We start from the raw sequence: 26,868 nt of genomic DNA on the forward strand, positions 1-26,868 counted from the left end.
GGTTTCAGGTGTCCCATGACAGGGGGGTTACTACTGATGTTGATCAGTAGCAACTAGTAGGGATCAGGGATGCAACATGCCAGATAGTCTTTCACTAGTGTTCTTGCACTTTTTTAGTCCGACTTCATAGGTTATTAGAGGTTAACCCTGCAAACATATTTGTTAGCTATGTTGTTTATTATTTTTGCTATTGATAATTTTTGTTTTGATCACTTTTCTTTTACATTTGCAATACTTTTAGGCAAATACCCTGTTATTTTGTTATGCCCTGAGAGAGGGATAATGAAGAGGTGATATCCTCATTTTGAAAAGTTGATTGGTCTAAAAATCATTGATTAATTTAGTAATATATACAGGAATTATTTAAATTTACTGTCTTTTCAATGACAATAATTTCCTTAAGAGTATAAAATCTTCCTGTCACTGCTCAGCATATGGTTTTTATGATACTAAAAAGTAACTTTCAACCGAAATATAGAGCTATTTGAAATAAGAGACTTTTCAAAAGTTTTATACAGCATAGGATGTCACAAATCTTGACTCCTTTTTCCAATAATAGCTTTAAATATTCTTGGCTTCCTCCTATGTAGTAATGGAAATACCTTTTCAGGTAATCTCACTAACTGGTGACTGTGCTTAACGTTGAGCTATAGATCTCTCATAACTGTACAACAGTATACCTGTAAGTAGATAGATGTTTATAAATAATATAGTGACATTGTTGAAAACTTACTGTGGGCCATTCAAAGACATTTGAAATTTCACTTTTTTTGGAAAAGAGAATTGCAGGAATGCAAATTGCTTTTAGTTTTCCTTGATCCTCTGACTGTAGAATTGAGCTGTATCATTTACATGTTTAACCTACTGAATTTAACTGTATTCTTTTCCAGCCTCCTCAGGTTTTCTTCCCAAAAAACTTGTGCGTGCCAATTCATTTAGTGAGCTTACATGCGCTATCTCACAATTACAATTCCCACTTTTCTCATAGCGGCAGTACCTTGCTGTGCTGAGGACCATTCTTGCTCGGAGCATGCATATTTTATCTAACACAGTCCTATATGCAAGCCAGCTTCTTCAGCTGTTGCTCAAAGTAACAGTTTTGCTTTAATAATTGAGGAAAAGTTGGCTATATTGACACATTTGAGAGACGGTTCATGAATTCTCCAATAGGTAAATCCCTAATCAAAGAACATGGATTAACTACAGTTTTGGCCTTACACCTTGACTTTGGAAACTGACCTTCAGAAATGTTGCTCTTCTGTGACATCTTACAGCAGTGTGATTTGTGTTGTGGTCATTTATCAAATAATAAGAGAAGTAGGTATTTTTAGGTGGAAAACTGGGAAAGGTGAGAGATAATTCTCCTTTCCCTGTTCTTTGTCCCTGTCCCTGACCCCTATCTTTTTCTTTCCCCATCTCAAGATAAGGAAAAGAGAGGATGTGTCTTACAAAAAGTTTTAAAATACCAAAATGGGGTTTTAAGAAGCTTTTTGAGAGAGATGAGGATTTGCCCACCCCTTAAACAGGTAGGTGATGAAAACCTTTGGTAGACTCTTCTAAGTGCACGTGCAGATTTTCTCTTACCATTTATTTTTGCAAAATATTTTATTTGTGTTTATTGCCACCTGTCTCTTTTTCTCACATCCTCTGTTTCTCCCAGCACTATTTATTGTGCGTTTTCCCCCCTTATCATGGTTTTATTATAGTTTTATTAACTACATTTTATGAAAGGATGTGCGTTTTCCACTTAGCGAACTCAGTGGAAGATATGCAGAACTTGGTAATAAACAGAGCTTTATAAGGAAGATGAGTTATTCTAAATATTAGTTGTACAGTAGTGAAAAGTAGCATTTTTTGTGTTTTGCTCAGTGACTTTGTTTTGAGCATCAGCCATGTTGAAGGCACAATTCTAGGCCCCTTTCACAATGACGGTGTTTTAAATTCAGTCATGGGAGAGCAACAGCAGTTGCTAAATAATTCTTATTTTCATTTTCTCAAATTTCAATTGAGAGTTTATTATGTGCCAGAGGGCATGGTTAAGGAGTGGCATGTCAAGGATAAGCTGTGTAACCCTGGGCCCTGCCTTCAGCAGCCCTCATGACGGGGAGATAAATAGTTAAGGAGAAAAACCCCACAAACCAGCCCAACAAAAGAGAGGTGTTAAATGCCAAAGCTTTATCACTTGGTGGTGAAGAGTCGGATTGTCTGCTTGTAAGGTTCTTAGCACGGCATCTAACACAAAGCAGGCACTCCCTAAGTGTTAACTATTAGTGTTACAACTATTATCTGACACATTTAGTTCAATATTTGAGTTTGCAGGTGGAATACCTAACATTCCAGGCACAGCTTGATGTGGGGAGCTGTCAAGGGCCTAAGTTCCTCAGTTTAAGAGATGTGTAAGCTCTGATCTGTAGGATGAGTAAGCATTGACTAAGAACAGCAGGGCAGGAGAGTCCTAGCGAGGGACTGGAGGTCCGAGAGAGCAGGGTGCTTTTGAGAAGTGATCCAGAGATGAGATTCATGGGTGGATTTTGTAAGCCTGACCTAATTTGGGTTTTATAAACTTGAAGTGAATTTATTTAAGTATGTATTATGCTTAAGTCATGTTTTAAAGATTAAAAGAAGACCCAAACAATTCTAAATAATATGACTTAGTACTATTCAAACCTACCAGCTGTCAGCTTTCTTTGTTAGAGGCTGTTCTAGTTATCTCTTACTACACACCTCTTAGTAGTAACCATCCTAACACTTAGCTTAAAAGAGCAGTTTATTATATCTCAAAGTTATGTGGGTTAACAGCTGGGCAGTTATTGCGTGGGGTCTCATGAAGTTGTAGTTACATAGTGCCTGGGACTAGGGTCATCTGAAGGCTTCACTGGGATGGATGCTTAGTATGGCGAGCAGTGATGGTTGGCCATTACCTGGGACCTCACCTGGGCTGTCAGTTCAAACTCTTATCCAAGGCCTCTGCTTGTGGCTTGAGATTCTCACAGAATGGTGGCTGGGTTCCCAGAGGGAGCATCCTAAGAGCCAGTGCTCCAGGAGACCCAAGTGTACTCCACATGGCTTCTTGTAAACTATGAGTCTCAGAATGTCACTTCCACTATATATATATACACACACACACACACACACGTGTGTATATATACACACATACATATATGTATATATATGTATACACATTCTTTTTTTTTTTTGAGATGGAGTCTTGCTAGTGGCGTGATCTTGGCTAACTGCAAGCTCCACCTCCCAGGTTCACTCCATTCTCCTGCCTCAGTCTCCCGAGTAGCTGGGACTGCAGGCGCCTGCCACCACGCCCGGCTAATTTTTTGTAGTTTTAGTAGAGATGGGGTTTCACCGTGTTAGCCAGGATGGTCTCGATCTCCTGACCTCGACTTCCACTATGTTTTATTGGTCAAGCAAGTCACTGAAGTCAGTCCAGATTCAAGGGGAGGGTTGTTAGATGTCACCTCTTGATGGGAAATGCTAAGGTTGTATTGTAGAAGAGCATGTGGGAAGGGAATTATTACCATAGTTATCTTTGGAATAAATAATTTGCCTGAGGCCTGTTGGTTCCATAAGTGTTGAATCAGAACTTTGAACTTAACAAAACAATGAAATATACCATTAGAAAAAAATAATTCTAATTGACAAAATTATAAATTCCACTTTTGATACTTTGAGACACTCAATCCTTAAGAACTGGAATGACAAAATGTGATACAAGAGTTACTTCATTTTGGCCAGGCGTGGTGGCTCAAGCCTGTAATCCCAGCACTTTGGGAGGCCGAGACGGGCGGATCACGAGGTCAGGAGATCGATACCATCCTGGCTAACACGGTGAAACCCCGTCTCTACTAAAAAATACAAAAAACTAGCCGGGCGAGGTGGCGGGCGCCTGTAGTCCCAGCTGCTCGGGAGGCTGAGGCAGGAGAATGGCGTAAACCCGGGAGGCGGAGCTTGCAGTGAGCTGAGATCCGGCCACTGCACTCCAGTCTGAGCGACAGAGCGAGACTCCGTCTCAAAAAAAAAAAAAAAAGTTACTTCATTTTTTTTTTTTTTTTTTTTTTTGAAACGGAGTCTCGCTCTGTCGCCCAGACTGGAGTGCAGTGGCGCGATCTCGGTTCACTGCAAGCTCCTCCTCCCGGATTTACGCCATTCTCCTGCCTCAGCCTCCCGAGCAGCTGGGACTACAGGCGCCCGCCACCTCGCCCGGCTAGTTTTTTTGTATTTTTTAGTAGAGACGGGGTTTCACCGTGTTAGCCAGGATGGTCTCGATCCCCTGACCTCGTGATCCGCCCGTCTCGGCCTCCCAAAGTGCTGGGATTACAGGCTTGAGCCACCGCGCCCGGCCATTTTTTAATCTAACATTTAATTATGACTTTTGACATGGAAAAAACTGTTCTGTGTTGAACAGTTCTGTGTTGAACCCATTTGTGCATATTTATAAATATGAACAGCTGACAGATACGGAATCTTAACTGACTAGGTAGTCATGAAGATTTTCTTTCATGGTGCTTTTTCATGGCTTGGTTTTAGACACATGGCCTGATAAAGCTTTTAGTTTATGAAAATTCATAAAAGCCAAATTAAAGACAATAGCATTTTCTGGCCGGGCGCGGTGGCTTACACCTGTAATTCCAGCACTTTGGGAGGCCAAGGTGGGTGGATCACCTGAGGTCACGAGTTCAAGACCAGCCTGGCCAATGTGGTGAAACCCTGTCTCCACTAAAAATAAAAAAATTAGCTTTGTATGGTAGTGCCCGCCTGTTATCTCAGCTACTTGGGAGGCTGAGGTGGGAGAATTGCTTGAACCTGGGAAGTGGAGGTTGCAGTGAACTGAAATCGCACCACTGCGTTCCAGCCTGGGAGACAGAGTGAGACTGTCTCAAAAAAAAAAAAGGTAGTAGCATTTTCTGAAATTGATGGTTTTAAACCTGATATTGTAGTTTATATAAAGTTTGGACAACTATGTTTATGTCACAGTTTTAACTTACATAGGGATTCACTTAAGTTTTAGGAAAAGGCGCTAGGCTAGACTATGAACTTCATGAAGCAGGGCCAGTCTCCTCTTGTTCACTGCTTTATTCCTAAAGCCTTGCATAATACTTGTCACCTAGAAGGTAATTAATGAACATTAGTTATGGAAAGTATTATGAACAGAGTTCTTTGGTACCTATTGAATTTTTTTTTTACCAGTGCCACTCTAATTTTTATGGAGGTGATTCACCCTGAAAGTCTTGCTTACCTAATTAGATTAATCAAAAGGGTTGGTATCCTTTAGCACTGATATATACAAATATCACTCTAGGTGGTGGAATCGAATTCTCTGAGTACTTCCAACAAGATGAATGAGCAAAAATGAGAAGTTTTCTTAATTTACCATTAGATCAGAGAAGTGACTGCTGATAGAATTCATTAAAAAAAAAAAATCCGTCCTTTGCACATTTGCCTTAAGAGCTTCAAGTTCTGCAGAGTTTGTGTTTTGTTTCAGAAATTAGAAAGGTCTATTGCAAAAGAAAGCACAGTTTGGATATTTCTGTCTGAAGATTGATTGATTAATTTTAATTTACTTCCAGGCATGAGCTGACTTGTTTTTAATAGTTACGACTTCACATAGAAACTGAATGGTTGAGAGTGGTATGATGGGTTGGGGGCGGGTATAGGGAGGATGTTACAGAGAGGAGCTCCATCTTAAATCTGCTTTCTTTGAATCTGACAGTGCAGTTTGTTGAGGCAGGTTGGAGTAATACTGGTAAATAATGAAACTGAATTTGATGCTTCCAGTTCATCAGCTGACATATGCTGTGTAGGTAGTTATGTACATTCCTGCAAAGTCTGTTTTCTGTCTGGTCTGTGATTTGAGAAAAAGACTTTGGAAGCTGTATCAGTCTAGAAATACCGCCGCCTTTTCCGTTACCCTCTTACAAACTATATGACCCAGATCTATTCATAAAAAGATGATTTTGTGGATGAACATAGTTTTAACTATTGTGACCGTAACATCCAGTTTGCCTTGGACAATTGTAGTTTGTGTCTGCTGTTCCTCTGTTATGTCCAGTTAGCACCCCCTTTCACTCTCAAAAGGGTGCTTGTGTAGAGGATGAATTACATAGACACCAAGCTTGTAATCAACTTTCATTTGTCATTGGAAGGATAATAGCCATAAGTATACTTACATTAAATTCACTTATAATCACCATACCTTTTAAAAAATAGTATTTTAACCATACTTTTAATTGCATGGTAAGATTTAATAATTTTATATATATACGTGTGTGTGTATATATATGTATGTTCAGTATTACCCATCTGGTGGACATACTGAAAACTGAATTAAAAATGCATAGGACAGAATGAGATAGTTCATAATAGTGGGTAAGTTCTGTTTTGTAGACAATTCTGAAGGGATTTTTAAGCTGGTATCTAAAAAGATACCGCTGTGTTTGCACAAACAAGGTGCTCATCAGCACTTAGGAGCATTCTTACTGGCTTTGCAGCTCTGTCCTTTTAATGGTTCAGTAACTGATTTTGTTTTGCTGCCAAAGATATCTTTGCGTTGGTTTTTACAATTGGCTGTGGTAAAACAGCATTGGAATGTCTAAAATAAAAAGGAATAATTTCATTTCAATACCCCTTTCCCCATCATCCTTTCCAAAAGTCACAGGTTTCTTACCTTCAAAATAAAAAAGTGATTTGTAAACAAAATACATAATCAATTTTATTTAAAATTTGGTAAATAAAGTGTACAGGATTATTTTCTAAAATGTTTATTCGGCTGAATCATGTTTGGATTATTTTTTACTTATTTTAATTTTAGTATTCAAATAATTCTTTTTATCTGGCCTTTACCATGCCTTGAAGTGATTGTTTTGTGTTTTTATGTCAGCATGGTAGTCACAACTGCAAGTTAGTATGGGATCCCAGACCCTGGCTCCTAAAATAAGTCCAACTGTGAAAAAGGCCAAATCTAAATAATAGTGTTAAAGTACATAGTTTCTTCAGTCTAATGATGCTGCTATCCAAAAATTTTAATGTCTTACAAAATCAGTAAAGTAGAAGAAAAAAGTTTTAGAATAAAAAAATCGAATGCTTGACACATAATAGACATTCAACAAATATTACTTCTTTTGTGTGTTGTTTCTCCCTTCACCATGCTCTTTAGTTGGAAGCAGCCTCACAGGCAGTTGAGAATCCTTAAAATCAGGAATCCTACCTTGTAGCCTAATTTTTCTACATAATTATTAAAAAGGATTTTTTGTATTTATTACAGTGCTAACTAATTATACTTAAGCGTATTGCTTTACTTTCCAGGGCTCATTGGAGTTCAAATTGCTCGATAAATGTTTTTACTTTTATAAATATGTATATATTTCACATACCATCAAATTTACCATTTTAGAATATGCAGTTCAGTGGGTTTTAATATGTTCATAAGTTTGTGCAACCGTATCTAATTACTGAACAATCATCATCCCCAAAAGAAACCTGTACTCATTAGCAGTCACTCCCATTGCCACCTCTCCTCATTCCTGGAAACCACTAATCTACTTTGTATCTGTATGGATTTGCCTATTACAGACATTTCATATAAATGGAGCTCTGCAATATGTTTTCTTTTGTGACCAGCTTTCTTCATGTGGTGTCCTTTTTTTTTTTTTTTTTTTTGGGGGGTGGAGACAGAATCTCGCTCTGTCACCCAAGGCTGGAGTGCAGTGGCACAATCTCAACTCACTGCAACCTCCACCTCCCAGGTTCGAGCGATTCTCCTGCCTCAGCCTCCCAAGTAGCTGGGATTATAGGCACATGCCACTGTGCCTGGCTAAGTTTTTGTATTTTTAGTAGAGATGAGGTTTTACCATGTTGTCCAGGCTGGTCTCGAACTCCTGACCTCAGGTGACCCGCCTGCCTCGGCCTCCCAAGGTGCTGGGATTATAGGTGTGAGTCACTGCACCCAGTCTCATGTTGTATAATTTTTTGGAGGTTCATTTATATTGTAGCTGGTATTAGTACTTCATTTATTTTATTGTGGTAAAATATATTTAATATAAAATTTACCATTTAAATCATTTTTAAGTGCATAATTCATTGGCATTTAGTACATTCACAGTATTATTCAACCAACACCACTGTCCATTTTCAGAACTTTTTCATCATCCCAAGTAGAAACTCTATACCTTTGAAATAATAGCTCTCCATTTCCCCTCCTAGCCACTAGTTACTTTTTTCTATGTTCTATCTTTATGAATTTGTCTATTCTAGGTACCTCATGTAAGTGGAAACATAGAATTATTTGTGCTTTTGTGTCTGGCTAATTTCACTTAGCATAATGTTTTCAAGGTCCATCCATGTTGTATATATAGCGTGTGTCAGAATTTCCTTAAGGCGGAATACCATTCCATTGTATATCACATTTTGTTTATCCATTCTTTTGTTGATGGACATTTGGCTGTTGTGAATACTATTAATACTACTCTGAACATGGGTGTACAGATATTGGTTAGAGTCCCAGCTGGATTACATGTGGTTATGCTTAATTTTTTGAGGAACTACCACACTTCACAGTAGCTACACCATTTTACATTCCCACTGGCGATGTACGAGGGTTCTAATTTCACTACATCGCCTCCAATACTTGGTATCTTTCCTTTCTTAAAAACATAGCCAGCCTAGTGAGTGTGAAGTGGCATCTCAATGTGGTTTTGATTTGCATTTCCCTAATGACTAGTGACGTTGAGCATCTTTTTATGTGCTTATTGGCCATTTGTGTATCTTCTTTGGAGAAATGTCTATTCAAGTCCTTTGTCCATTTTTGAATTAGGCTGTTGTTTGTTGTTGAGATGTAGGAGTTCTTTATATATTCTGGCTGTTAATCCCTTGTCATATATATGATTTGGAAATACTTTCTGCCATTCTGTGGGTTTACTTTTCTTCATTGATGGTGTCCCTTAATGCACAAAAGCTTTTAATTTTGATGTTTAATTTATGTATTTTTTTTAAATGAAGAGTTGATGTTAATTTGTAAACATTTGGTAGAATTCACCAGTGAAGCTTTCTATTTCTAAGATTTTCTTTGTGGGAGATTTTCTTAATCAGAAATTTAGTCTTTTTACTTGTTACATAACTCTATTCAGACTTTCTGTTTCTTCTTAAGTCAGTTTCTTTTATTTTTTTATTTTTTTCTTTCAACACCTAAGCATACCATAGTTTCAGTAGTTTCCTGTCTTTGTAGGGATTTGTCCATTTTAACTAGGTTATACGATTTGTTGGCATAAAGTTGTTCATAGTGTTTTTTAAAATCCTTTTTATTTCAGTAAGGTTGAGAGTAATGTTCCCTCTTTGTTTTCTAATTCTAATAAATTGAGTCACCTTTCTTTCTTGGCCAGTCTAACCAAAAGTTTTTCAGTTTTTTTTTTTTTTTTTGTAGTTTTTAGTAGAGACGGGGTTTCACAGTGTCAGCCAGGATGGTCTCGATCTCCTGACCTCATGATCCGCCCGTCTCAGCCTCCCAAAGTGCTGGGATTACAGGCTTGAGCCACCGCGCCCGGCCAGTTTTTCAGTTTTGTTGATCCTTAAAAAACAAAAAAACAAAAACGAAAAAACCTTCTGTTTTCATTGGCTTTTCTCTATTGTGTTTCTGTTGTCTGTTTCATTTATTGCCTCTCTTTATTGTTTCCCTCCTTCTGCTTTGCTTGTTTTGGGTTTAGTTGCTCTTTTTCCTGGTTTCTTAAGGTATGATCTTAGGTTACTGATTTGAGATCTTTTTCCCCAGTTCTTTAGATTGTAGCAAAATAAACATAGCATAAAATTTGCCGTGTTAATGGTATTGAATGGCATTATGTTGTGTGCTATAGTCACCATCTACCTCTAGAACTCTTTTTTTTTTTTTTTTTTGAGACGAGTCTGAGTCTCGCTCTGTCGCCCAGGCTGGAGTGCAGTGGTGCGATCTCAGCGCGCTGCAAGCTCCGCCTCCCGGGTTCACGCCATTCTCCTGCCTCAGCCTCCCGTGTAGCAGAACTGTTTAAAACTGAAACTGTATACCCATTAAACAATTGAACAGTAACTCCCCATTCCCTGCTCCCCAGGCCGCCTGGCAACCACGTTCTGTGTATGATTTTGACTACTCTTTTTTTTTTTTCTTTGTTTTGCAGATACGGTCTCACTCTGCCACTGAGGCTGGAGTGCAGTGGCACAATCATGGCTCACTGCAGCAAGTGATCTGCCCACCTCAGCCTCTGTAGCTACAAGTGTGTGCCACCATGTCCGGCTCATTTTAAAAATTTCTTGTAGAGGCAGGGTCCCACTATATTGCCCAGGCTGGTCTCACACACCTGGGCTGGAGCAATCCTTCCACCTTCATCTCCCAAAGTGCTGGAATTATTGGTACAAGCCACTGTGCCTGGCCTTGATTTTGACTACTCTTAGTACCTCATCTAAGGGGCATCATACAGCATTTGTCCTGTTGTGACCAGCCTATTTCATTTAGCATAATGGCTTTAAGATTCATCCCTGTTGTAGCATATGTCAGAATTTCCTTTTTATAAAGGCTGAATAGTATTCCGTGTATGTATACACCACATTTTGCTTATCTATTTATGTGTCTGTGGACACTTGGGTTGCTTCCACCTTTTAGCTATTGGGAATAATACTGCTGTGAACACCAGTGTACCACTATCTCCTCCAGAGCCTGCCTGCTTTCAGTCCTTTGGGGTATATACCCAGAAGTGGAATTGCTGGAGCATATGGTAATTCTATTTTTAATTATTCAAGGAACCATTAGACTGTTTTACACGGCACCTGTAGCATTTTACATTCCCACCAACAGTGCACAAGTGTTTCAATTTCTCCACATCTTTGTCAACACTTAGATTTTTCTGTTTTTCTTTGTAGTAGCCATCCTGATGGGTGTGAGGTAGTATTGAGATTTTTTTTTTTTTTTAATGTAGGTGCTTATAGGTATAAATTTCCTTCTGAGCACTGTTTTTACTGTACCCTTAAGTTTTCTTGGGTTATGTTTTCCTTTTCATTAATCTCAAAGTAGTTTCTGATTTCTCCTGTGATTTTTTTCTTTGACCCATTGGCTATTTAGGAGGATGTTGATTTTCACATATTTTAATTTTCTACATTTCTTTGTTCTTTCAAATTTTATTCTACTGTCTTTGGAGAACATGCTTTCTATGATTTTTTATCTTTTTAAATCTGTAGAGACTTGTTTTGTGACTTAACATTGTTTATTCTGTATAATGTCCATATGCCCTTGAGAATAATATATTGTATTATTTTTAGTTGAAATAATTTATAAATGTTGACAATGTGTTATTAGAGGAAAATATATGTCATTTTAATCTGATGATTTAATATTTTGAGGCTATCCTTTTGAATTATATGAAGATTCCCTGTTTATGTTGTCTTAATTTATTGGGAGGCACATCTGTGGCCAGAACATAGCATGTTTAAGAGTGACAGGTATGAATCTTGTTAGTGCCTATTACTGCCTGGTAACAGGCATCATGGGCAAGGAACTGAACTTCAGTAAATGGAGGACTTTTACTGTGTTTGCTGTGAATGTTTTGAACACTGAATGAGTCCTTTGCTATTATATAATTTTTGAGAGCCTAAGCACATGATGTTTCATAGGTTATATGAATGGTTACTCTGCTTTACTATTATCACTAATTACCATAAAGCATCCCCATGAAATGCATGTTTGCTACATGCTTGACCTGTCATTTAAATAGATCTGTTTTTACTGAGCTATGATTTATCTACAACAAAAAAATGCATGCCTTGTACATGTATGGTTTGATAGTTCGATGCGTTTTGACAAATATATACACCTATATAAGTATCACCCCAACCAAGATAGCATTTAATCACTCCCAAAAGTTCCTTCTACCTTATGCAATTACTAATATGCATTGTCACTATAGATTAAATTTCCTTTTCTAAAATTTCATAAAATGAAATGGTATTGTTAGTACTCCTGTGTCTAGCACTAAATATGTTTTTAAGATGAATTCATATTTTTGTGTGTATCAATATTCCTGTTTTTTGGGAAGAGGTATTACATTGTGTTAATATATTGCAATTTATCCTTTCATCTGTTGATGAGCATTTGGATTGTATCCAGGTTTTGACACTATGAACAGAGCCTCTGTGAACATTCTTATACAGAATACTGGATAGTGTGCTTTCATTTTCATGTCCTTAAGGGAAGTTATGGTTCTGTGATTTCATTTGATGTAAGCATTAGATATATGTTATTTGATTTCCAAATATTTGGATATTTTTATGCTATCATTTTGTTATCAGTTTGTAGTTTAATTTTGTTATGGTTGAAGAATGTACTTTGAATGACTTTAGTCCTTTTAACTTTATTGGTGTTTGTTTTATAGGACAGAATGTAGTCCATTTTGTTGAATTTTCCATGCACATGGAAAAAAATGGGTATAGTGCCATGGGTGGGTGGATTGTTGTGGAATGTCAGTCAGGTCACGTTGTATGATAGTGCCATTCAAGTATTCCATATCAGTCATTTTTTTTCTTGTGTTATCAAGTCATTGAGGGGGCATGTTGAAGTTTCCAGTAGATTTGTCTGTTTTTCCTTTCAGCTCTATCGATATTTCCTTTATATATTTTGAAGTTCTATTATTGTGTTCATACACATTTAGAATTATGTTTTCTTGGGGGACTTAACCATTTTATTATTATGTACTGTCTCTCTTTATCCCTGTTAGTATTCCTTGTTATGAAAACTGCTAACGGTAGTGAATTGATACAAGTATAGTTGGATTTCAGTCTTAATCTGCCATTTTTCTAGATGATTGGTTATGTTTCTTCTGTTTTCTCTTTCTGTCTTTTGTGTATCAATCAAATAGTTTTTATGGTTTTTTTTTTAATTGAAAACTTTTTTTTGAGACAGGGTCTCACTCTGTCTCTCAGGATGGAGTACGGTGGTGCCATCACAGCTCACTGCATCCGCGACCTCTGGGGCTCAAGTGAACCTCCCACCTTAGGCGATTCCCTGCGCCCCTAGGAGCTGGGACCATTTCTGGCTAATTTTTGTATTTTTTTGTTTGTTTGTTTTTGTAGAGATGGGGTTTCACAATGTTGCCCAGGCTGGTCTTGACCTTCTGGGCTCAAGCCATCTGCCCACCTCATTCTCCCAAAGTGCTGGGATTATAGGTGTGAGCCACTGCACCCAAGCTATTTTATTTGCATTTCTCTCTTAAAAGTATTTGTAGTGGTGGCTCTCTGTTAAATTTTTTCATTTTTTTCTCTCTGTACTTCAGTTTAGATAACTTTCAGCATATTTTCAAATTTACTGATCTTTCATTCTTACCTGATTAATTCCATCCATTTTTCAACTTTACATACTTTTTGTCTCTAGAATTTTATCTGGGCCCTTTTTAATACATCATTTCTTCATCATTATGTGGATGATTTCCAGCATACTTATAATAGCTTATATAAAGTCCTTGACTGCTAATTTCATCATCTTGGTTATTTCTGCATTCTCAGTTGACTGAATTTTCTGCTAGTTGTGTATGATAGTGTTTTTCTTCATATCATTTCTTCATATCCTTTTATTGAATGCTTAGTATTTGAATTTTACATTGTTGATCATCAGGTGTTGTATTCCTGTTAAGGAGTGTTGGACTTTATTTTTCAGAAGTTGTGACATTTGTCTGTGGCTTATGTTGTTAGGCCATGTGTAGGTATGGTTGAGCTGCGTTGCTAGAGTCTAAACTCCCCTGTATATCCACTGAATGCTCTGGATTATCAATAGATGCTTCACTGTGGTCTCATCTCTGACAACTGTGTGAACTTTGGATCTCTTTAGCGTATTGCCCTGGTCACTTTTTGACCAGTTTCATGGAGTTTTTCACCTGTGCATGCGTGGGTTTTTCTGAAAGTCTTCACTGATACTTGGAAACTGCCTCTAGGCAGAAAGTTGAGGCAAACTTCTGGCTTATCTAATTAATTTTCCTTCTTGTGGATTATCATTCAGTACTGCCTGTGGCCTAATGTCTTTAAAAAGTTAACCTCAATGTATATTTTCAATCTAGTTTTCCAGTTTTCTAGTTGTTTACAACGGGAGTGTATAGTCTGGTCTGTTTTTTCACCCTGGCTAGAAGTGGAAGTCATGGCCTACCATTTTATTTTCAAAACTTTGTTTTTTTTCCTACCCAGAATTAGCCTGAAATGCCTCATCTATGATTACTAATAAGAGATCCTGTTAATTTTGTTTGAAAAATTTAAAGGAACTAATTTACAGTTTTTCAACCATGTTATTAATAAAAATTAAATTTCCCTACTTTATCATAGTCTCCCTTTTTATCATAGTCTTTTGTCTATAACAGTTAAGGGGCAGGGGGAAACTAGATGTATTATTAAGTAATTTTTACTTTTCTCATTTTTTAGACCTAAGGATTGTCTTCGGTCTATTATGAGAAGAGTGAACCACAAAGATCCTCACGTTGCTATGCAGGCTTTGACTGTGAGTGGTTTCGTTTTAACCTGTACCACAAAATTATCTGCCACAATGGAGCCCCTTTAACTTCTGATTTTGTGCTTTTAGCTTCTAGGAGCATGTGTATCAAACTGTGGCAAAATTTTTCATTTAGAAGTGTGTTCAAGAGATTTTGCTAGTGAAGTAAGCAACGTATTAAATAAGGTAAGGAGCATTATTTCCAGAAATTAATTAAGGCAGTCTTCTTTCTTCACATATTTTATTGTTTAAATCTTCACAAAGGACTATTCTGTGCTTTTTAAGAAATCCTTTCTAGGATGTGTCTATCCAGTATATAAATAAATATTATGTTTTGCTGAAGAGACTGCAGATTCATGTAACTTTGAGTTAGTTTTTTCAAGCCATATTAGAGTATTTTTAACCTGTTCTTTTCCATCATACTTTCATCTGATAAGAAAACAGGTATTTCTATATCTAATTAAATAATATCAGTCTATTTTAGGTACCGTTTTTGTAGGCACAAGGTATTTTCCTAATGGAAAACCTTTCAGAAATACTGCCAAAAGTCTATGGCACCGTTGAGTTTTTATCTTTATCAATAAGGCCACTTCCTGGCCATCACAGGATTTTAATACTATACTGCTGTTCTTACTGGCTGAACCCACAGCTGGAGTTGCCTCAAAAGTGGTGGCGGGAGAGTTCCCACAAGGGACCGCCCCAAACTGTTCCAGATAGGGCCAGATGAGAATCCAAAAAAAGAGGCACTAAATGCCAGGGTGATCACTCTAAAGCATTTATTAGGGAAACTTTTGAGGGCTGCAGATTTATAGGAGGATTTAAGGAATTTGACCCCAGGTCGGGGCTGATTTCTATGTTTTTAGCAACACATTTGATCTTTTAGTGTTTTGAGCCACAACCTGAACAACTTTATCAGTGCCTAAAAATGTTCAAGGCCCCAGTTTGGGTCCAAACCTGTGGTGGAAAACATGCAGCTGGCTGGGTCACAGAGCGGGACAAGGCACTCTGCTTTTCTGTTGGGACACAGAAAAAAGCAGTGAGAACGGGTGACCCTACAGCTGCCCACTCATCTGCGTGTAGAATTCCAGTCACACAATTCAGGAAAGTTTTAAATTTTCAATTAGTAATAGGTGAGTTTTCCCAGTAAAAATTTGTGCATTCTAAAGGTAATTATTTTTAGCTTTTTTAGGGGGAGTATTATAAATCAAGAGAAAGTTTTTGTTTGTTAAAAGGGAAAATGCCTCATGTTTTTGGGAAAAATGAGTAGTTCTAGGTTACAGTAGGAAAAAAGCTGTATAGAAATATAGTAAGAATTTAAAATTCTGTACTTTTTGAACATTATGGTTAAGTGATAATTCTTTCCCTTGCCTGCTTTATGCATTAATATTTAGTTATTTTCTACTAATTAATAAATATTGTCTTTTAACGTCCTGAATGTCTGTCTAGATGTAAAACTGTTTATGAAGAGATTCTAAAACCATGTTTTTTGTAATATAGGTGAAAAATGTGGTATGCAAATCTGTGTATAGTAGTGCAAACAGTCATTTCAAAAAACGACTACCTATAGGCAAGAGGACTACTCTTTATTTTCTGAATGTTTTACAATGAACATATTGGTTTTGTACTTAATAACGTCCCACCGTTTTTTTTGTTTTCTTTTTTTTTTTTCCAAGACTGCGTCTCGCTTTGTCACTCAGGCTGAAGTACAGTGGCATGATCTCAGCTCACTGCAACCTCCGCCTTCCAGGTTCAAGCGATTCTCCTGCCTCAGCCTCCTGAGTAGCTGGGATTACAGGCATGCGCCACCATTCCTGGCTGGTTTTTGTAAGTTTTAGTAGAGACGGGGTTTTGCCATGTTGGTCAGGCTGGTCTCGAACTCCTGACCTCGTGATTGCCCGCCTCGGCCTCCCAAAGTGCTGGGATTACAGATGTGAGCCACTGCACCCAGCCAACATCCTGCCCTTTTTAAAAATTTCCTTTTATTAAACAAATTAAGTTCATGTATAGTCTCAATAAAGCATTTACAAATCCATTATATGCTCGCTGGCCAAAATACAGATTATGTGCACTTAGGAAGAATTATTTTTCTTCTAATAGAGTAATCTAAAAGTCTAACCTTCTCCACTTTTAGAAGCTTTAGCTAATTATTTAGTAAACATTAATTTGAAATACATTTATGACATTTCATAGAGGAGTTATCTTCACTTTTCTCTGCTATCTGTGAAGGTTTCTTTATATCTATTACATCAAATAATAAGACTTTAGATTATTGCCACTATGAAGATACATCAGTATTTTAATGAACTAGCCAGGTTTTTTCCCATAATAAGCAGTAAGTAAAATAATTTATTTTGAAAACTCACTACATTTATCTCTTTCTTTAATACAGAAGAATAGTGCCCTGCACACTTGCCTTAGACTAACCTGAATCAGTGTTGTACATCAACCATAAAGAGTTAACGTTATTTTGAGCTGCATGCGGTGGCTCATGCCTGTAATCGCAGCACTTTGGGAGGCTGAGGTGGGCGAATCACTTGAGGTCAGGAGTTCAAGACCAGCCTGGCCAAAATGGTGAAACCCCGCCTCTACTAAAAGTACAAAAATTAGCTGGGCATTGTGGTGCGCACCTGTACTCCTACTTGGGAGGTTGAGACAGGAGAATCGCTTGAACTCCTCCCACTCCTGGGAGGCGGAGGTTGCAGTGAGCTGAGGTCGAGCTACTGCACTCCAGCCTGGGCCACGGGGTGAGACTCTGTCTCAGGGAAAAAAAAAAGGAAAAAAATAGTTATGTTATTTTGAAGAAATTCAGTTTTCAAGATGATTAACATGCAATGTATCTCAAACCAGGCCCCAGATAATTAAGCATCATGAAAAAAATGCATAGTCATGAACATTAAGAAGTCAGGAATTCTGAATAAAGGAACCATATCGTTTATTCTCTTCTCGCCTTCCAACTTTCGTATTGCTTTGCAAAAAGCAAACAGACGCTTTTCCTTGTCTTACTGATGTACAAACCTTGCTTCATTGCAAAATATTCTGAAGTCCTTTCAGATCTCCAAAATGTTATTACCTATTTAATGCTTTAATTTTGAAGTGAGATATATATTATGGGTTTTTTTCATAGTGTGAACATTCGTTTTATTTCTAATAACTATATTTTCTTATTTGTCTATAGCTATGCGTAATTTGTGTTTCAAAAAATATCTATAACTTTATAATTTTATATTTAAAATGTCTGTATTAAATCATTGGCTAGGAAATTGGTGCTCTTTTATTTCTTTTTCTATTTTACAGGGTCATCCTAAAGTATGTGAAAAATTAAAGGCTCTTATGGTTGAATGGACAGATGAATTTAAGAATGATCCACAGCTTAGTCTAATATCAGCAATGATTAAGAATCTTAAGGAGCAAGGAGTTACGTTCCCAGCTATTGGCTCTCAGGTATTTTGGGAATGAAGCTGTGTGTGTGCTGCAGTTTGTTTCTCTTAAATAGCTATGTTTATTTGAATTTTTTTCTTCATTCCCTGGTAATTTTTTACTACTTCAGAGGAATTTTCATTAGTAATACTAATTGTATCAGTAACTAGTTGTATTGGTAGTTAGTAATACTAGTTTTCTGGCATTCAGAGGTGCCAGAAAAGTATTACAATGGAATATTAATGTGCTCTAACCTCTCTCCTTCTTTATAAATGAATTGGTTTAACAATTTGCAGTTTTTGAAATGTTTTGGTATTGTTTTTGTTTGTTTGTTTTTGAGATGGAGTCTAACTCTGTCACCCAGGATGGAGTGCAGGGACGTGATCTTGGCTCACTGCAACCTCTGCCTCCTGGGTTCAAGCGATTCTCCTGCCTCAGCCTCCCGAGTAGCTGGGACTACAGGCACGCAAGGCCACACCTGGAATTTTTTTTTTTTTTTTTTTAAATAGAGATGGGTTTCACCTTGTTGGCCAGGCTGGTTTCGAACTCTTGACCTCAGTGATCTGCCTGTCTTGGCCTCCCAAAGTGCTGGGATTACAAGTGTGAGCCACCAGCCCGGCCAGTACAGTTTTAATAATAGACACAAAATAGCTTTATTAATTAGGTAACACTATCTTGTTAAATGCTCTTAATGCTATAATTGTCTACAAAGAATGACAGCTCAAAAATCAGGATATCCTTAGAAGTTAGGGATGACTTGAGAGATTCTTTTGATGAGGAAATTTATGAATTCCTGTATTAACAATGAGAGGACTCTAGAAGGAGTAAATGAGAAGAGAAGCACCTGAAGCATTTTTTCCTTAGTAAGAGCCGACCAGTACAGACGTCTTCCTTTCCCCAGTGGATATGAATAAATAGCTTAACTTTCCTCTCCTGTCTGCCCTTGTGCCAAAAAAATTCAATCTTTAATTTATGTCATATAGAAAAAAATCAAGAAATGTCTTTTTTTATTCCTATTTCTATTTTGGGTAACCTTCCTTTAGGATGCCCAACTAATCAAGAGGCTTAAAATATGTGCTGATTTACTGCATTGTCTTTCCCCAGTTTATTGACTGGGACAGACTATAATGAGTGACGTAAAACCATGAACGGAAATCTGTGAGTGTGGAGGGCTTACATTTTGACCACTTCAGGGAGTCATGTAGCTTATCTACATTGATCCAGACCTACGTGTGCTTTCTTCCCAAGGCATTTCCAGTTTATCTGAGCGCTCTTGAGATGTGAAGACTCAAAAATGTATTTGGGAGAGGAAGGAGGCAAAGGACATTTTTCTTCTTAAAAAAATTTTTAATTTTTGATTGGCTTTACAATGATAAATTATGTCTTTGAAAATTCATTCATTCATAATTGATAGCTGGTTGTTACTACTCAGTCTGGTTTCTAGAATCTGTATAATTAAGGAATAATCTTAAGCAGAATAATCCAAGACATTATACATTCGTTGACAACAGAAACAATGTTTATTTATCAAAGAGTAGACTCACTGCAGAGAACCCACCTAGAATAGGTAGAGAAAATACAAGCCCACTAAATATCTAGAGTCTTTGGTTCTTGTTAACTCAGAACGCGGTTTGACCAGCATCACTGGCATGACCTGGAAGCTTGTTAGAAATGCAGCATAGTTGAACCCACTCCAGACCTATGGGTTCATCATCTCCATTTTAACAAGATCTTCAGAAGATTAATATGCACGTTGAGGTTTGAGAGGCACTGCTGCTCTAGAGGACAGCCTTCAGTCCAAGTGAAAAGCGCATTTCAGTCCACAAAGGGACTTACTCTTGTAAGAAAAGGAAGAATTAATGATTGTGCCATATGTACCCTTGTTTGATTAATCTACAATCTTAGCCACGGAAACAGTTTTAGGGAGCCTCTAATCTAATCCGCTCATTTTTACAGATGAGGAAACTGAGACTCAGAGTGGTTAAGTGACTTGCCCAGGGCCACAGCTCATAGTTGACAGCTGGAACTAGAACACAGGCATGCTGATTCTCAGTTCAGTGTTCTTTTCACTGCCCGAGTCTGCCTTCTTTGATAGAGAGGTTAGTGAATATGTGTCTGTCCAGACCAGGCTTCCAGTGGAGTGAACACTGGCAAGAGCATTATGTCTTGATTGGTAGAGAAACTAGCTTATTCTCTTGTTCAAGAGATTCAGGACATAGAGGAGCAATAGTGAAGACAGGACTTACTTTTCATCCTTTGATCTAGATATTATAAAGTATGTAACAGCTAATCTTGTCGTAGTAGCTATATTTCACCTACAAGAAATATATAAAGTAAAATATGATGAGGTAGAATGATTTTTTTAGTGGTTTCTGAAAAGCTTATTAGAAACCCTACATGTAAAGAACTTCACATTAAATGAAAAAAATAAATCATCTAAGTTCAATTGCAGAACTCCCTGTAGATTTTAAAGCCACTTAGTTACTTAAGTTATTACTGTGTTTTCATCAGACCAGATTTTTGTTAGGGCATGCTTAACAAAAACCTCTGAAGATATATTTTTCTTTTCTTTTTTTTAGCCTGGCTAATTTTTTTGTATTTTTGATAGAGACGGAGTTTCACTGTGTTAGCCAGGATGATCTCGATCTCCTCACCTCGTGATCTGCCCGCCTCGGCCTCCCAAAATGCTGGAATTACAGGCGTGAGCCGCCGTGCCCGGCCAGGCATTTATTTTTAGAAGAGCTGAGAAGAAAACAACTTTTTGAGGTTCACGGAATACAACTTTAAACACTCTCAATTCTGACCTATCTCTAGTTTCAGTTTTCTTTAGATAATGTTTTAATTATCAGACCCTTCTGAAAACTAAAGGTATGCCTGGTCAGAAATAACTTTTGTGGTTTATATAAATTTTTGTTCACAATTTGGCAAACTTCACAATTAGACAGATTTGAACTTTTATGGTGTGTGAAGAAATCTCTACCAGTCGAGAAGTGCAGAAACAAACTGTGATGTGTGAAGCCGTATGTTCCTGAACTGCACTTTTCATTCAAAGTTCCTTTCTTTCATCAGGTTCTAAATGTAACAATAACACTTGTCTTATTTAGTAGCCAACTACAGTAGCAATGCTGCTAGCCTACTTCTGTCTTTACATCAAAAGTTAGTGCTAACAAAACTGCATCAGCACGAGTCAGGTGACTTTATCACTTTTCTTAATATTTTTACATTATTTTCTTCTGTACTCAGATGAAAAAAATATACTTAGAAAAACATCTTAGCCGGGCGTGGTGGCGGGCGCTTGTAGTCCCATCTATTTGGGAGGCTGAGGCAGGAGAATGGCGTGAACCCGGGAGGCGGAGCTTGCAGTGAGCTGAGATTGTACCACTGCACTTCAGCCTGGGCGACAGAGCAGGACTCTGTCTCATAAATAAATAAATAAATGCCTGTGTGTTTGTTTGACAATACGAAATCCAGTAAGTGAGGAGTGTAGAACTGTATTTTACTATAATGTCGAATATTTCTCCTTTCATACCCTCAACAAACATTTATTGATTGCTTGTAATATTTAGGCACATTCCCTCAGGGAACATACAGTCTGGTTGTGGAGACAGACATGTAATCAGACAATTATAACAGAAGCTGAGATTATTGCCTGTTACGATGTTCCAGTCACTGTTCTAAGTGCTATACATGTGGCAATTTGAATGTTTTTTAGAATTCCATTTTTAAATTGTTTGCCCTGAGAATGACAATATACATTTATAACTTTTCATGATCTACTTTGAGTTAATATTTGATGTAAAATATAGAAACTCTGCATCCGTAGAGGTCCATTTATGCTGTAGTTGTCATGTGTATTACCTCTACATACATTATAAGCCCTGGAGGTAATGTTACATACTTTTTGTTTTAAACCCTGAATGAGCCCATCTCATCTAATGTTGGAATCACATGTGTTAATTTAATATTCTAAATAGGCTGTGAAGTGCCCATGAGGTGTAGGTGCTATTATTGTACTCATTTTATTGATGAGGAATTTGAGGCACCAAGGCTAATTTGCCCAGTGTCATCCAGCTAGAAAGTGGTAGATCTGGGATTTGAACTCATGTCTGCCTGACTCCATAACTTACATTCTTAACCACTCATATCACAGTACCTTGTTTAAAGGTGTTATCATAAGAACAAACAAGAGAATGTGTAATTAACAGGTTTAGGGATGCCTCATTGAGAGTGATATTTTAGCTGATTACTGACTGATGTGTTCAAACTCAAAAGGGAAAAAGTGAATGCAGCAAAAGGAGCCATAGTGGGTGAACGTTGTAAGGAGAAGCAAATGAGTGTCAGACTTGTAAAGTACTGGTATATAGACTGCTCAGGAACTGCTGGCAGTTTCTGGTAACTGGTAGAATGATTGGAAATGAGGTTGGTAAGACAGGCGAAATTCTGATTTGCCTTGAATGCTTTGCAAAAACTGAGAGGCCATGGAGCCCACAGGCTTAGAAACTTATAATTCTAGAAGTGTGAATTGATTTATATGTTTGTTTGTTGTACATTCTCTTATTTACACAATTTAATAGAGGCAGTGATATACTGTCAGAATTAGCTACTTGTAATTTGGTTTACAAAATAGGATTTTTGAGTATTTATATCGTTATATATATTTATATGTATATGAGTTCCTGAAGGTAACATCCTGACACTTGATCCAAAAGGATATGATAAATATAACTATTAATAGATATTAAAGAATTTTTAACTATTTATGTTTAAAGTAATTATCTCTTTCTGTCTCCCAGCCCCTTTTCTGGTTTTGGAGTTTTTTTAAACACATTGAAATCTTCTGTAGTCTGTCTTCTCTGATTTGTGTACCATATGCTTTTAGTTGAACCTCTTGACACAAACCTGGGAGGGTATGCCTAGGCTGCCTCCTGTAAGTGTCCGGTTGCTCTCTGTGTCCTCCAATTCGGATTCTTTTCCCTCTCCCTTTAAGGTGGAAGCTGCTGCAGTTTGGATTTCTTTTTTCAGAAATCTGTGCTAGATTGATGAGAAAGGTTTTACAAATTCTTAGGGGTAGGTAAGAGGAGGAGAATTTGATAACAACCGTCAAATACTGTGTTCCTCTTTTTTGTCAGGCTGCAGAACAAGCAAAAGCAAGCCCAGCTCTTGCAGCCAAGGATCCTGGTACTGTGGCTAATAAAAAAGAAGAAGAAGATTTAGCAAAAGGTACGTTTTTAAGTCCCTGATGGTGGGAAGAAGATAAGCCTCTGTTTTTTCTCTGAGATATTTAAAAGATAAAATAAATAGAACTTTATAGCAAAAGCTGAAATCTACTTTGTTGCCCTCCTCAGTATTCTTTCCTTTCCTCTTGAGAGGCAATTACTGTTACATGTGTCCTTTCAGTCTATGTTTTTATGACAGATTTTTACTATACTGTGTATCCAAAAACAGTATCAAGTACTTTTTTGTGTCTAACAAGTTTGTTTTTCATAGGTAGTACACTTGAAGTGCCATTTGCCACTTGCTTTTCTCATGCAACATTATGTTTAAGATCTATTCATGTGACATATCCATTAACGCTTCTGTAATATTCCAGTGTACTAATGAGTGTACCACATTTTTCTATCTTTCTACTGATGGATGTGTGGATTCTTTCTGATTATTACTATTATTATTTTTACTAAAATTAAGCTGCAGTGAGTATTCTTGTACATATTCTCTGTGCACATGTATGTGACTGTCTCTGTTATGTGTGACTAAAAGCAGTATTGTTGGATCATGGCATTGGTACATCTTCGGTTTTGCTAAATGGTTCTATGATTTCCTTTTCCATTAGCAGTGTATGAAAGCTATGATTAATCTCTGACAACACTTAGTAATCTTAAGGGTTTAACTTTTGTGAATCTGGTAGGTTTAAAATGATGTCCTGTTATTTTAATTTTAATTTTTTTGATTGCTAGTGAGACTGAGTTCTTTTTTGTATATTCACTGCTCATGATGATTTTCTTTTGGGTAAATTGTCTTTTGTTAAATAAAATAATGATATGTAGAAGTCTTTATTTGAAATATTAATTTGTTATCTAATTATTGTAGATATCTACTCCTGGTTTTTGACCTTAACTTTGATAATGGTGTATTTTATCAAGTAGAAATTTTAAGTTTTGAGAAGGCCAGAGCTGTTTGCTCTTTTGTTATGATTTTTACTTTTTAGTGGCTTTTAAAAAATACTGTTCTCTACCTCAGGGTCCTAAAATATAGTTTTCTATATTGACTTTTAGTAGCTTTAAAGTTTTGTTTTCATATTGGTTCTTTTATTAATCTAAAACAAGAGTGGAGGAGCAGAAAGGGCTCTGGGTTGAGTTGGAAGCAGGATAATCAATGCACTGAGATTACATTTCAGAGCCTGAATGACATATGGTGATGGTCTGCACTGGGGGAGTAGTGGTGGAGATAGAGGAGACACATTTGAGATCTATTTTGGTGGATTTGTTACATTGAGTCTTTAGACTGCTAAGAATTACCCTTGGAGCAATAAAATCCTGATTCTCCAAGATTAAGGCTTTGATTTAGTAAGTCTGCAGTGAAGCTTGATACTCTTGACTTTCCAGGCAATTTTGATGATTATTTTGAAAACTTAAGCTATAGGAATACATTTAAAAGGTCAAGGAAAATGCAAAATACCTGCAGCTGAAAAAGAAAAGGAGATCTAAGAGTTTGTATTTTTTATTACCCAGAATAATTTACATTGTATTTGTTCAGTAAAAATAGGAATTACCACGCTGTTCCAATTTTGTTAATTTATTTTTAAACTTTCAGTTGTGAATGAATGAATAAAACTGACAACATGATTTTTGTTCAATATATCAGGATATGTTCTAGTTTCTAACTATGCTGTTGAAGGAAGAATACCTTTTACCTTGATGTCTTTTTCTACTTCTTCAGATTGTTGGATATAATAACATTTTGGATTTTTAAAAACTCATTGTTTTCTAGCCATTGAGTTGTCTCTCAAGGAACAAAGGCAGCAGTCAACCACCCTTTCCACTTTGTATCCAAGCACATCCAACCTCTTAACTAACCACCAACATGAAGGCCGAAAAGTTCGTGCTATATATGACTTTGAAGCTGCTGAAGATAATGAACTTACTTTTAAAGCTGGAGAAATTATTACAGTTCTTGATGACAGGTAATGTTAATATTACATTTAAAATTTGTATGAAAGTATGTATGGCTTCGGTGTTTCATATTATTCCTGTTGATCGCAGTTACCAAATATAATAATAAATATTGACCCAGATGCTTCTCTGTATGGCAGACAGTTGGCTGATTTGCTTGTGTTATACTCAGTGGATTCTTATTTTGTTTAATTTTTTTCTTATTTATTTCTTAGTTTTTAATTTGTTTTGGAGGCGTAGTTTAATCTATTCATTTTTGGTTCTACCTAATAATATAGATTGTTACATTATTTAAAAAGGTACAGTTCTGGAAAAACACTGAGTATGTATATGTACTTAATGGAATTTGTAAGAAACATATAATCTATTGAGTTTTTATACACAGAACAGTATGTCCATATGAAACAACTTTATTTTATATGGAATTATACGTTTATTCAGGAGGTGATACGGTGCATCAGTTTTTTTACTCTAGCTTTGTGATGTTTTACTTGAAAATGAATTGTTACTGATGCTTGTTACTGATAATGCAGTATTGAAATTTACAGGTGTTTTTAAAAAATCAGCTCAAATTGATTTAAAGTTCTTCCTGTAGTATCTCTCTTACTACCTTAGTCCATTTGGGCTGCCATAACAAACTACCATGGACTAACTGGTTTAAAAACAACAGGAATTTATTCCTCACAGTTCTGGAGTATAAGTCCATGGTCAAGGACCCGACAGATTGACTGTATGTGGAATGCCCACTTTCTGGTTTGTAGAAGGCTGTCATTTTGCTGTGTCCTCCCGTGGCAGCAGGAGCAATGAGCTTTCTGGGGTCTCTTTTATAAGGTTGCTAATCCCGTTCATGACCTAATCATTTTCCAAAGGCCCCCCCTTGTGATACCATTGCTTTGGGGGTTAGGATTTCAACCTGTGAATTTTGGGAAGACACAAACATTCAGACATATTTTAACATTTTTTTTTTTTATTTGTTTGTTTGATTTTTTGAGTGGAAGAAAATGAAGTAAAATTTGAGCTGGTTGGCTGGAAATTGCACAAAACCTTGCATCTGTTCTTTCAAAAACATTTATTAAGTGCTTGCTAGCTTTCCATATACTAGAGTTTACCTAGGAGTGTACTCTTTGTGAATGTTTTACACTGTGAACAGCGTCATCTTTCATATTTGTTCTGTTGGGAGATAAAAAGAAAAACCTTGCTAATGTGTACTGGAAAGAGCAATGATTTAGGAATGGAGACTGAAAGTGAGAGCCTGTCTTTATATCTCATTACAAAGACTTCTTACTCTGGAGCCTGTGAACCACCTGAAGCTGACAATTTTTTCATATGGGTACCTCTTTTTTGGGAGAGAGTCCATAACTGCAAAGCATGCATCCACAGTCAAAAGGATAAACAACCCTGTGTTTAATAGCTTCTTACCTTTTCTGAGGCTTCTTCTTTTGTAATAAAGGAAGATTCATTGGCCTTTTCAGTGGGTTATTGTGAGATTCAAATTTTGTAATAGTGTAAGTTAAATACTACAAAAGATAAAGATTTATAGAAATAAAAATGTTGTGGTAAAGCATTGTTTTCTGTTTGTCATAGTGATCCTAACTGGTGGAAAGGTGAAACCCATCAAGGCATAGGGTTATTTCCATCTAATTTTGTGACAGCAGATCTCACTGCTGAACCAGAAATGAGTAAGTATTTTCCAGCCTGCCAATAAATAATGTTTTCTAATCCTTTTCTTAATGGAAGTTGAGTAAACTGAACTTTTTAGAGCAGCGTTGCCCAGGCTGGAGTGCAATGGTG

The 26,868-nt window shown here is 36.9% G+C and overlaps 1 protein-coding gene across 3 annotated transcripts in view; it reads left to right on the forward strand.

Annotated features, from left to right (window-relative positions):
* STAM (signal transducing adaptor molecule) overlaps positions 1–26,868 on the forward strand; it is a 73,945-nt gene that overhangs the window by 29,647 nt on the left and 17,430 nt on the right. Inside the window, exons 3-9 of one of the 3 annotated variants that reach the window (XM_028826032.2) lie at positions 1,423–1,526; positions 14,425–14,500; positions 14,582–14,677; positions 17,786–17,932; positions 23,038–23,128; positions 24,896–25,088; positions 26,662–26,756. In XM_028826032.2, coding sequence (XP_028681865.2) covers positions 14,450–14,500; positions 14,582–14,677; positions 17,786–17,932; positions 23,038–23,128; positions 24,896–25,088; positions 26,662–26,756 — 673 coding nt within the window. In that variant the 5' untranslated portion in view covers positions 1,423–1,526; positions 14,425–14,449. Of the gene's footprint in view, positions 1–1,422; positions 1,527–10,150; positions 10,746–14,424; positions 14,501–14,581; positions 14,678–17,785; positions 17,933–23,037; positions 23,129–24,895; positions 25,089–26,661; positions 26,757–26,868 lie in introns of those variants that run through there. The other 2 variants (XM_077945475.1, XM_015146566.3) reach the window with 2 other exon arrangements.

This window comes from Macaca mulatta, chromosome 9 (genome assembly GCF_049350105.2).
Source record: "Macaca mulatta isolate MMU2019108-1 chromosome 9, T2T-MMU8v2.0, whole genome shotgun sequence".
Taxonomy (NCBI): domain Eukaryota; kingdom Metazoa; phylum Chordata; class Mammalia; order Primates; family Cercopithecidae; genus Macaca; species Macaca mulatta.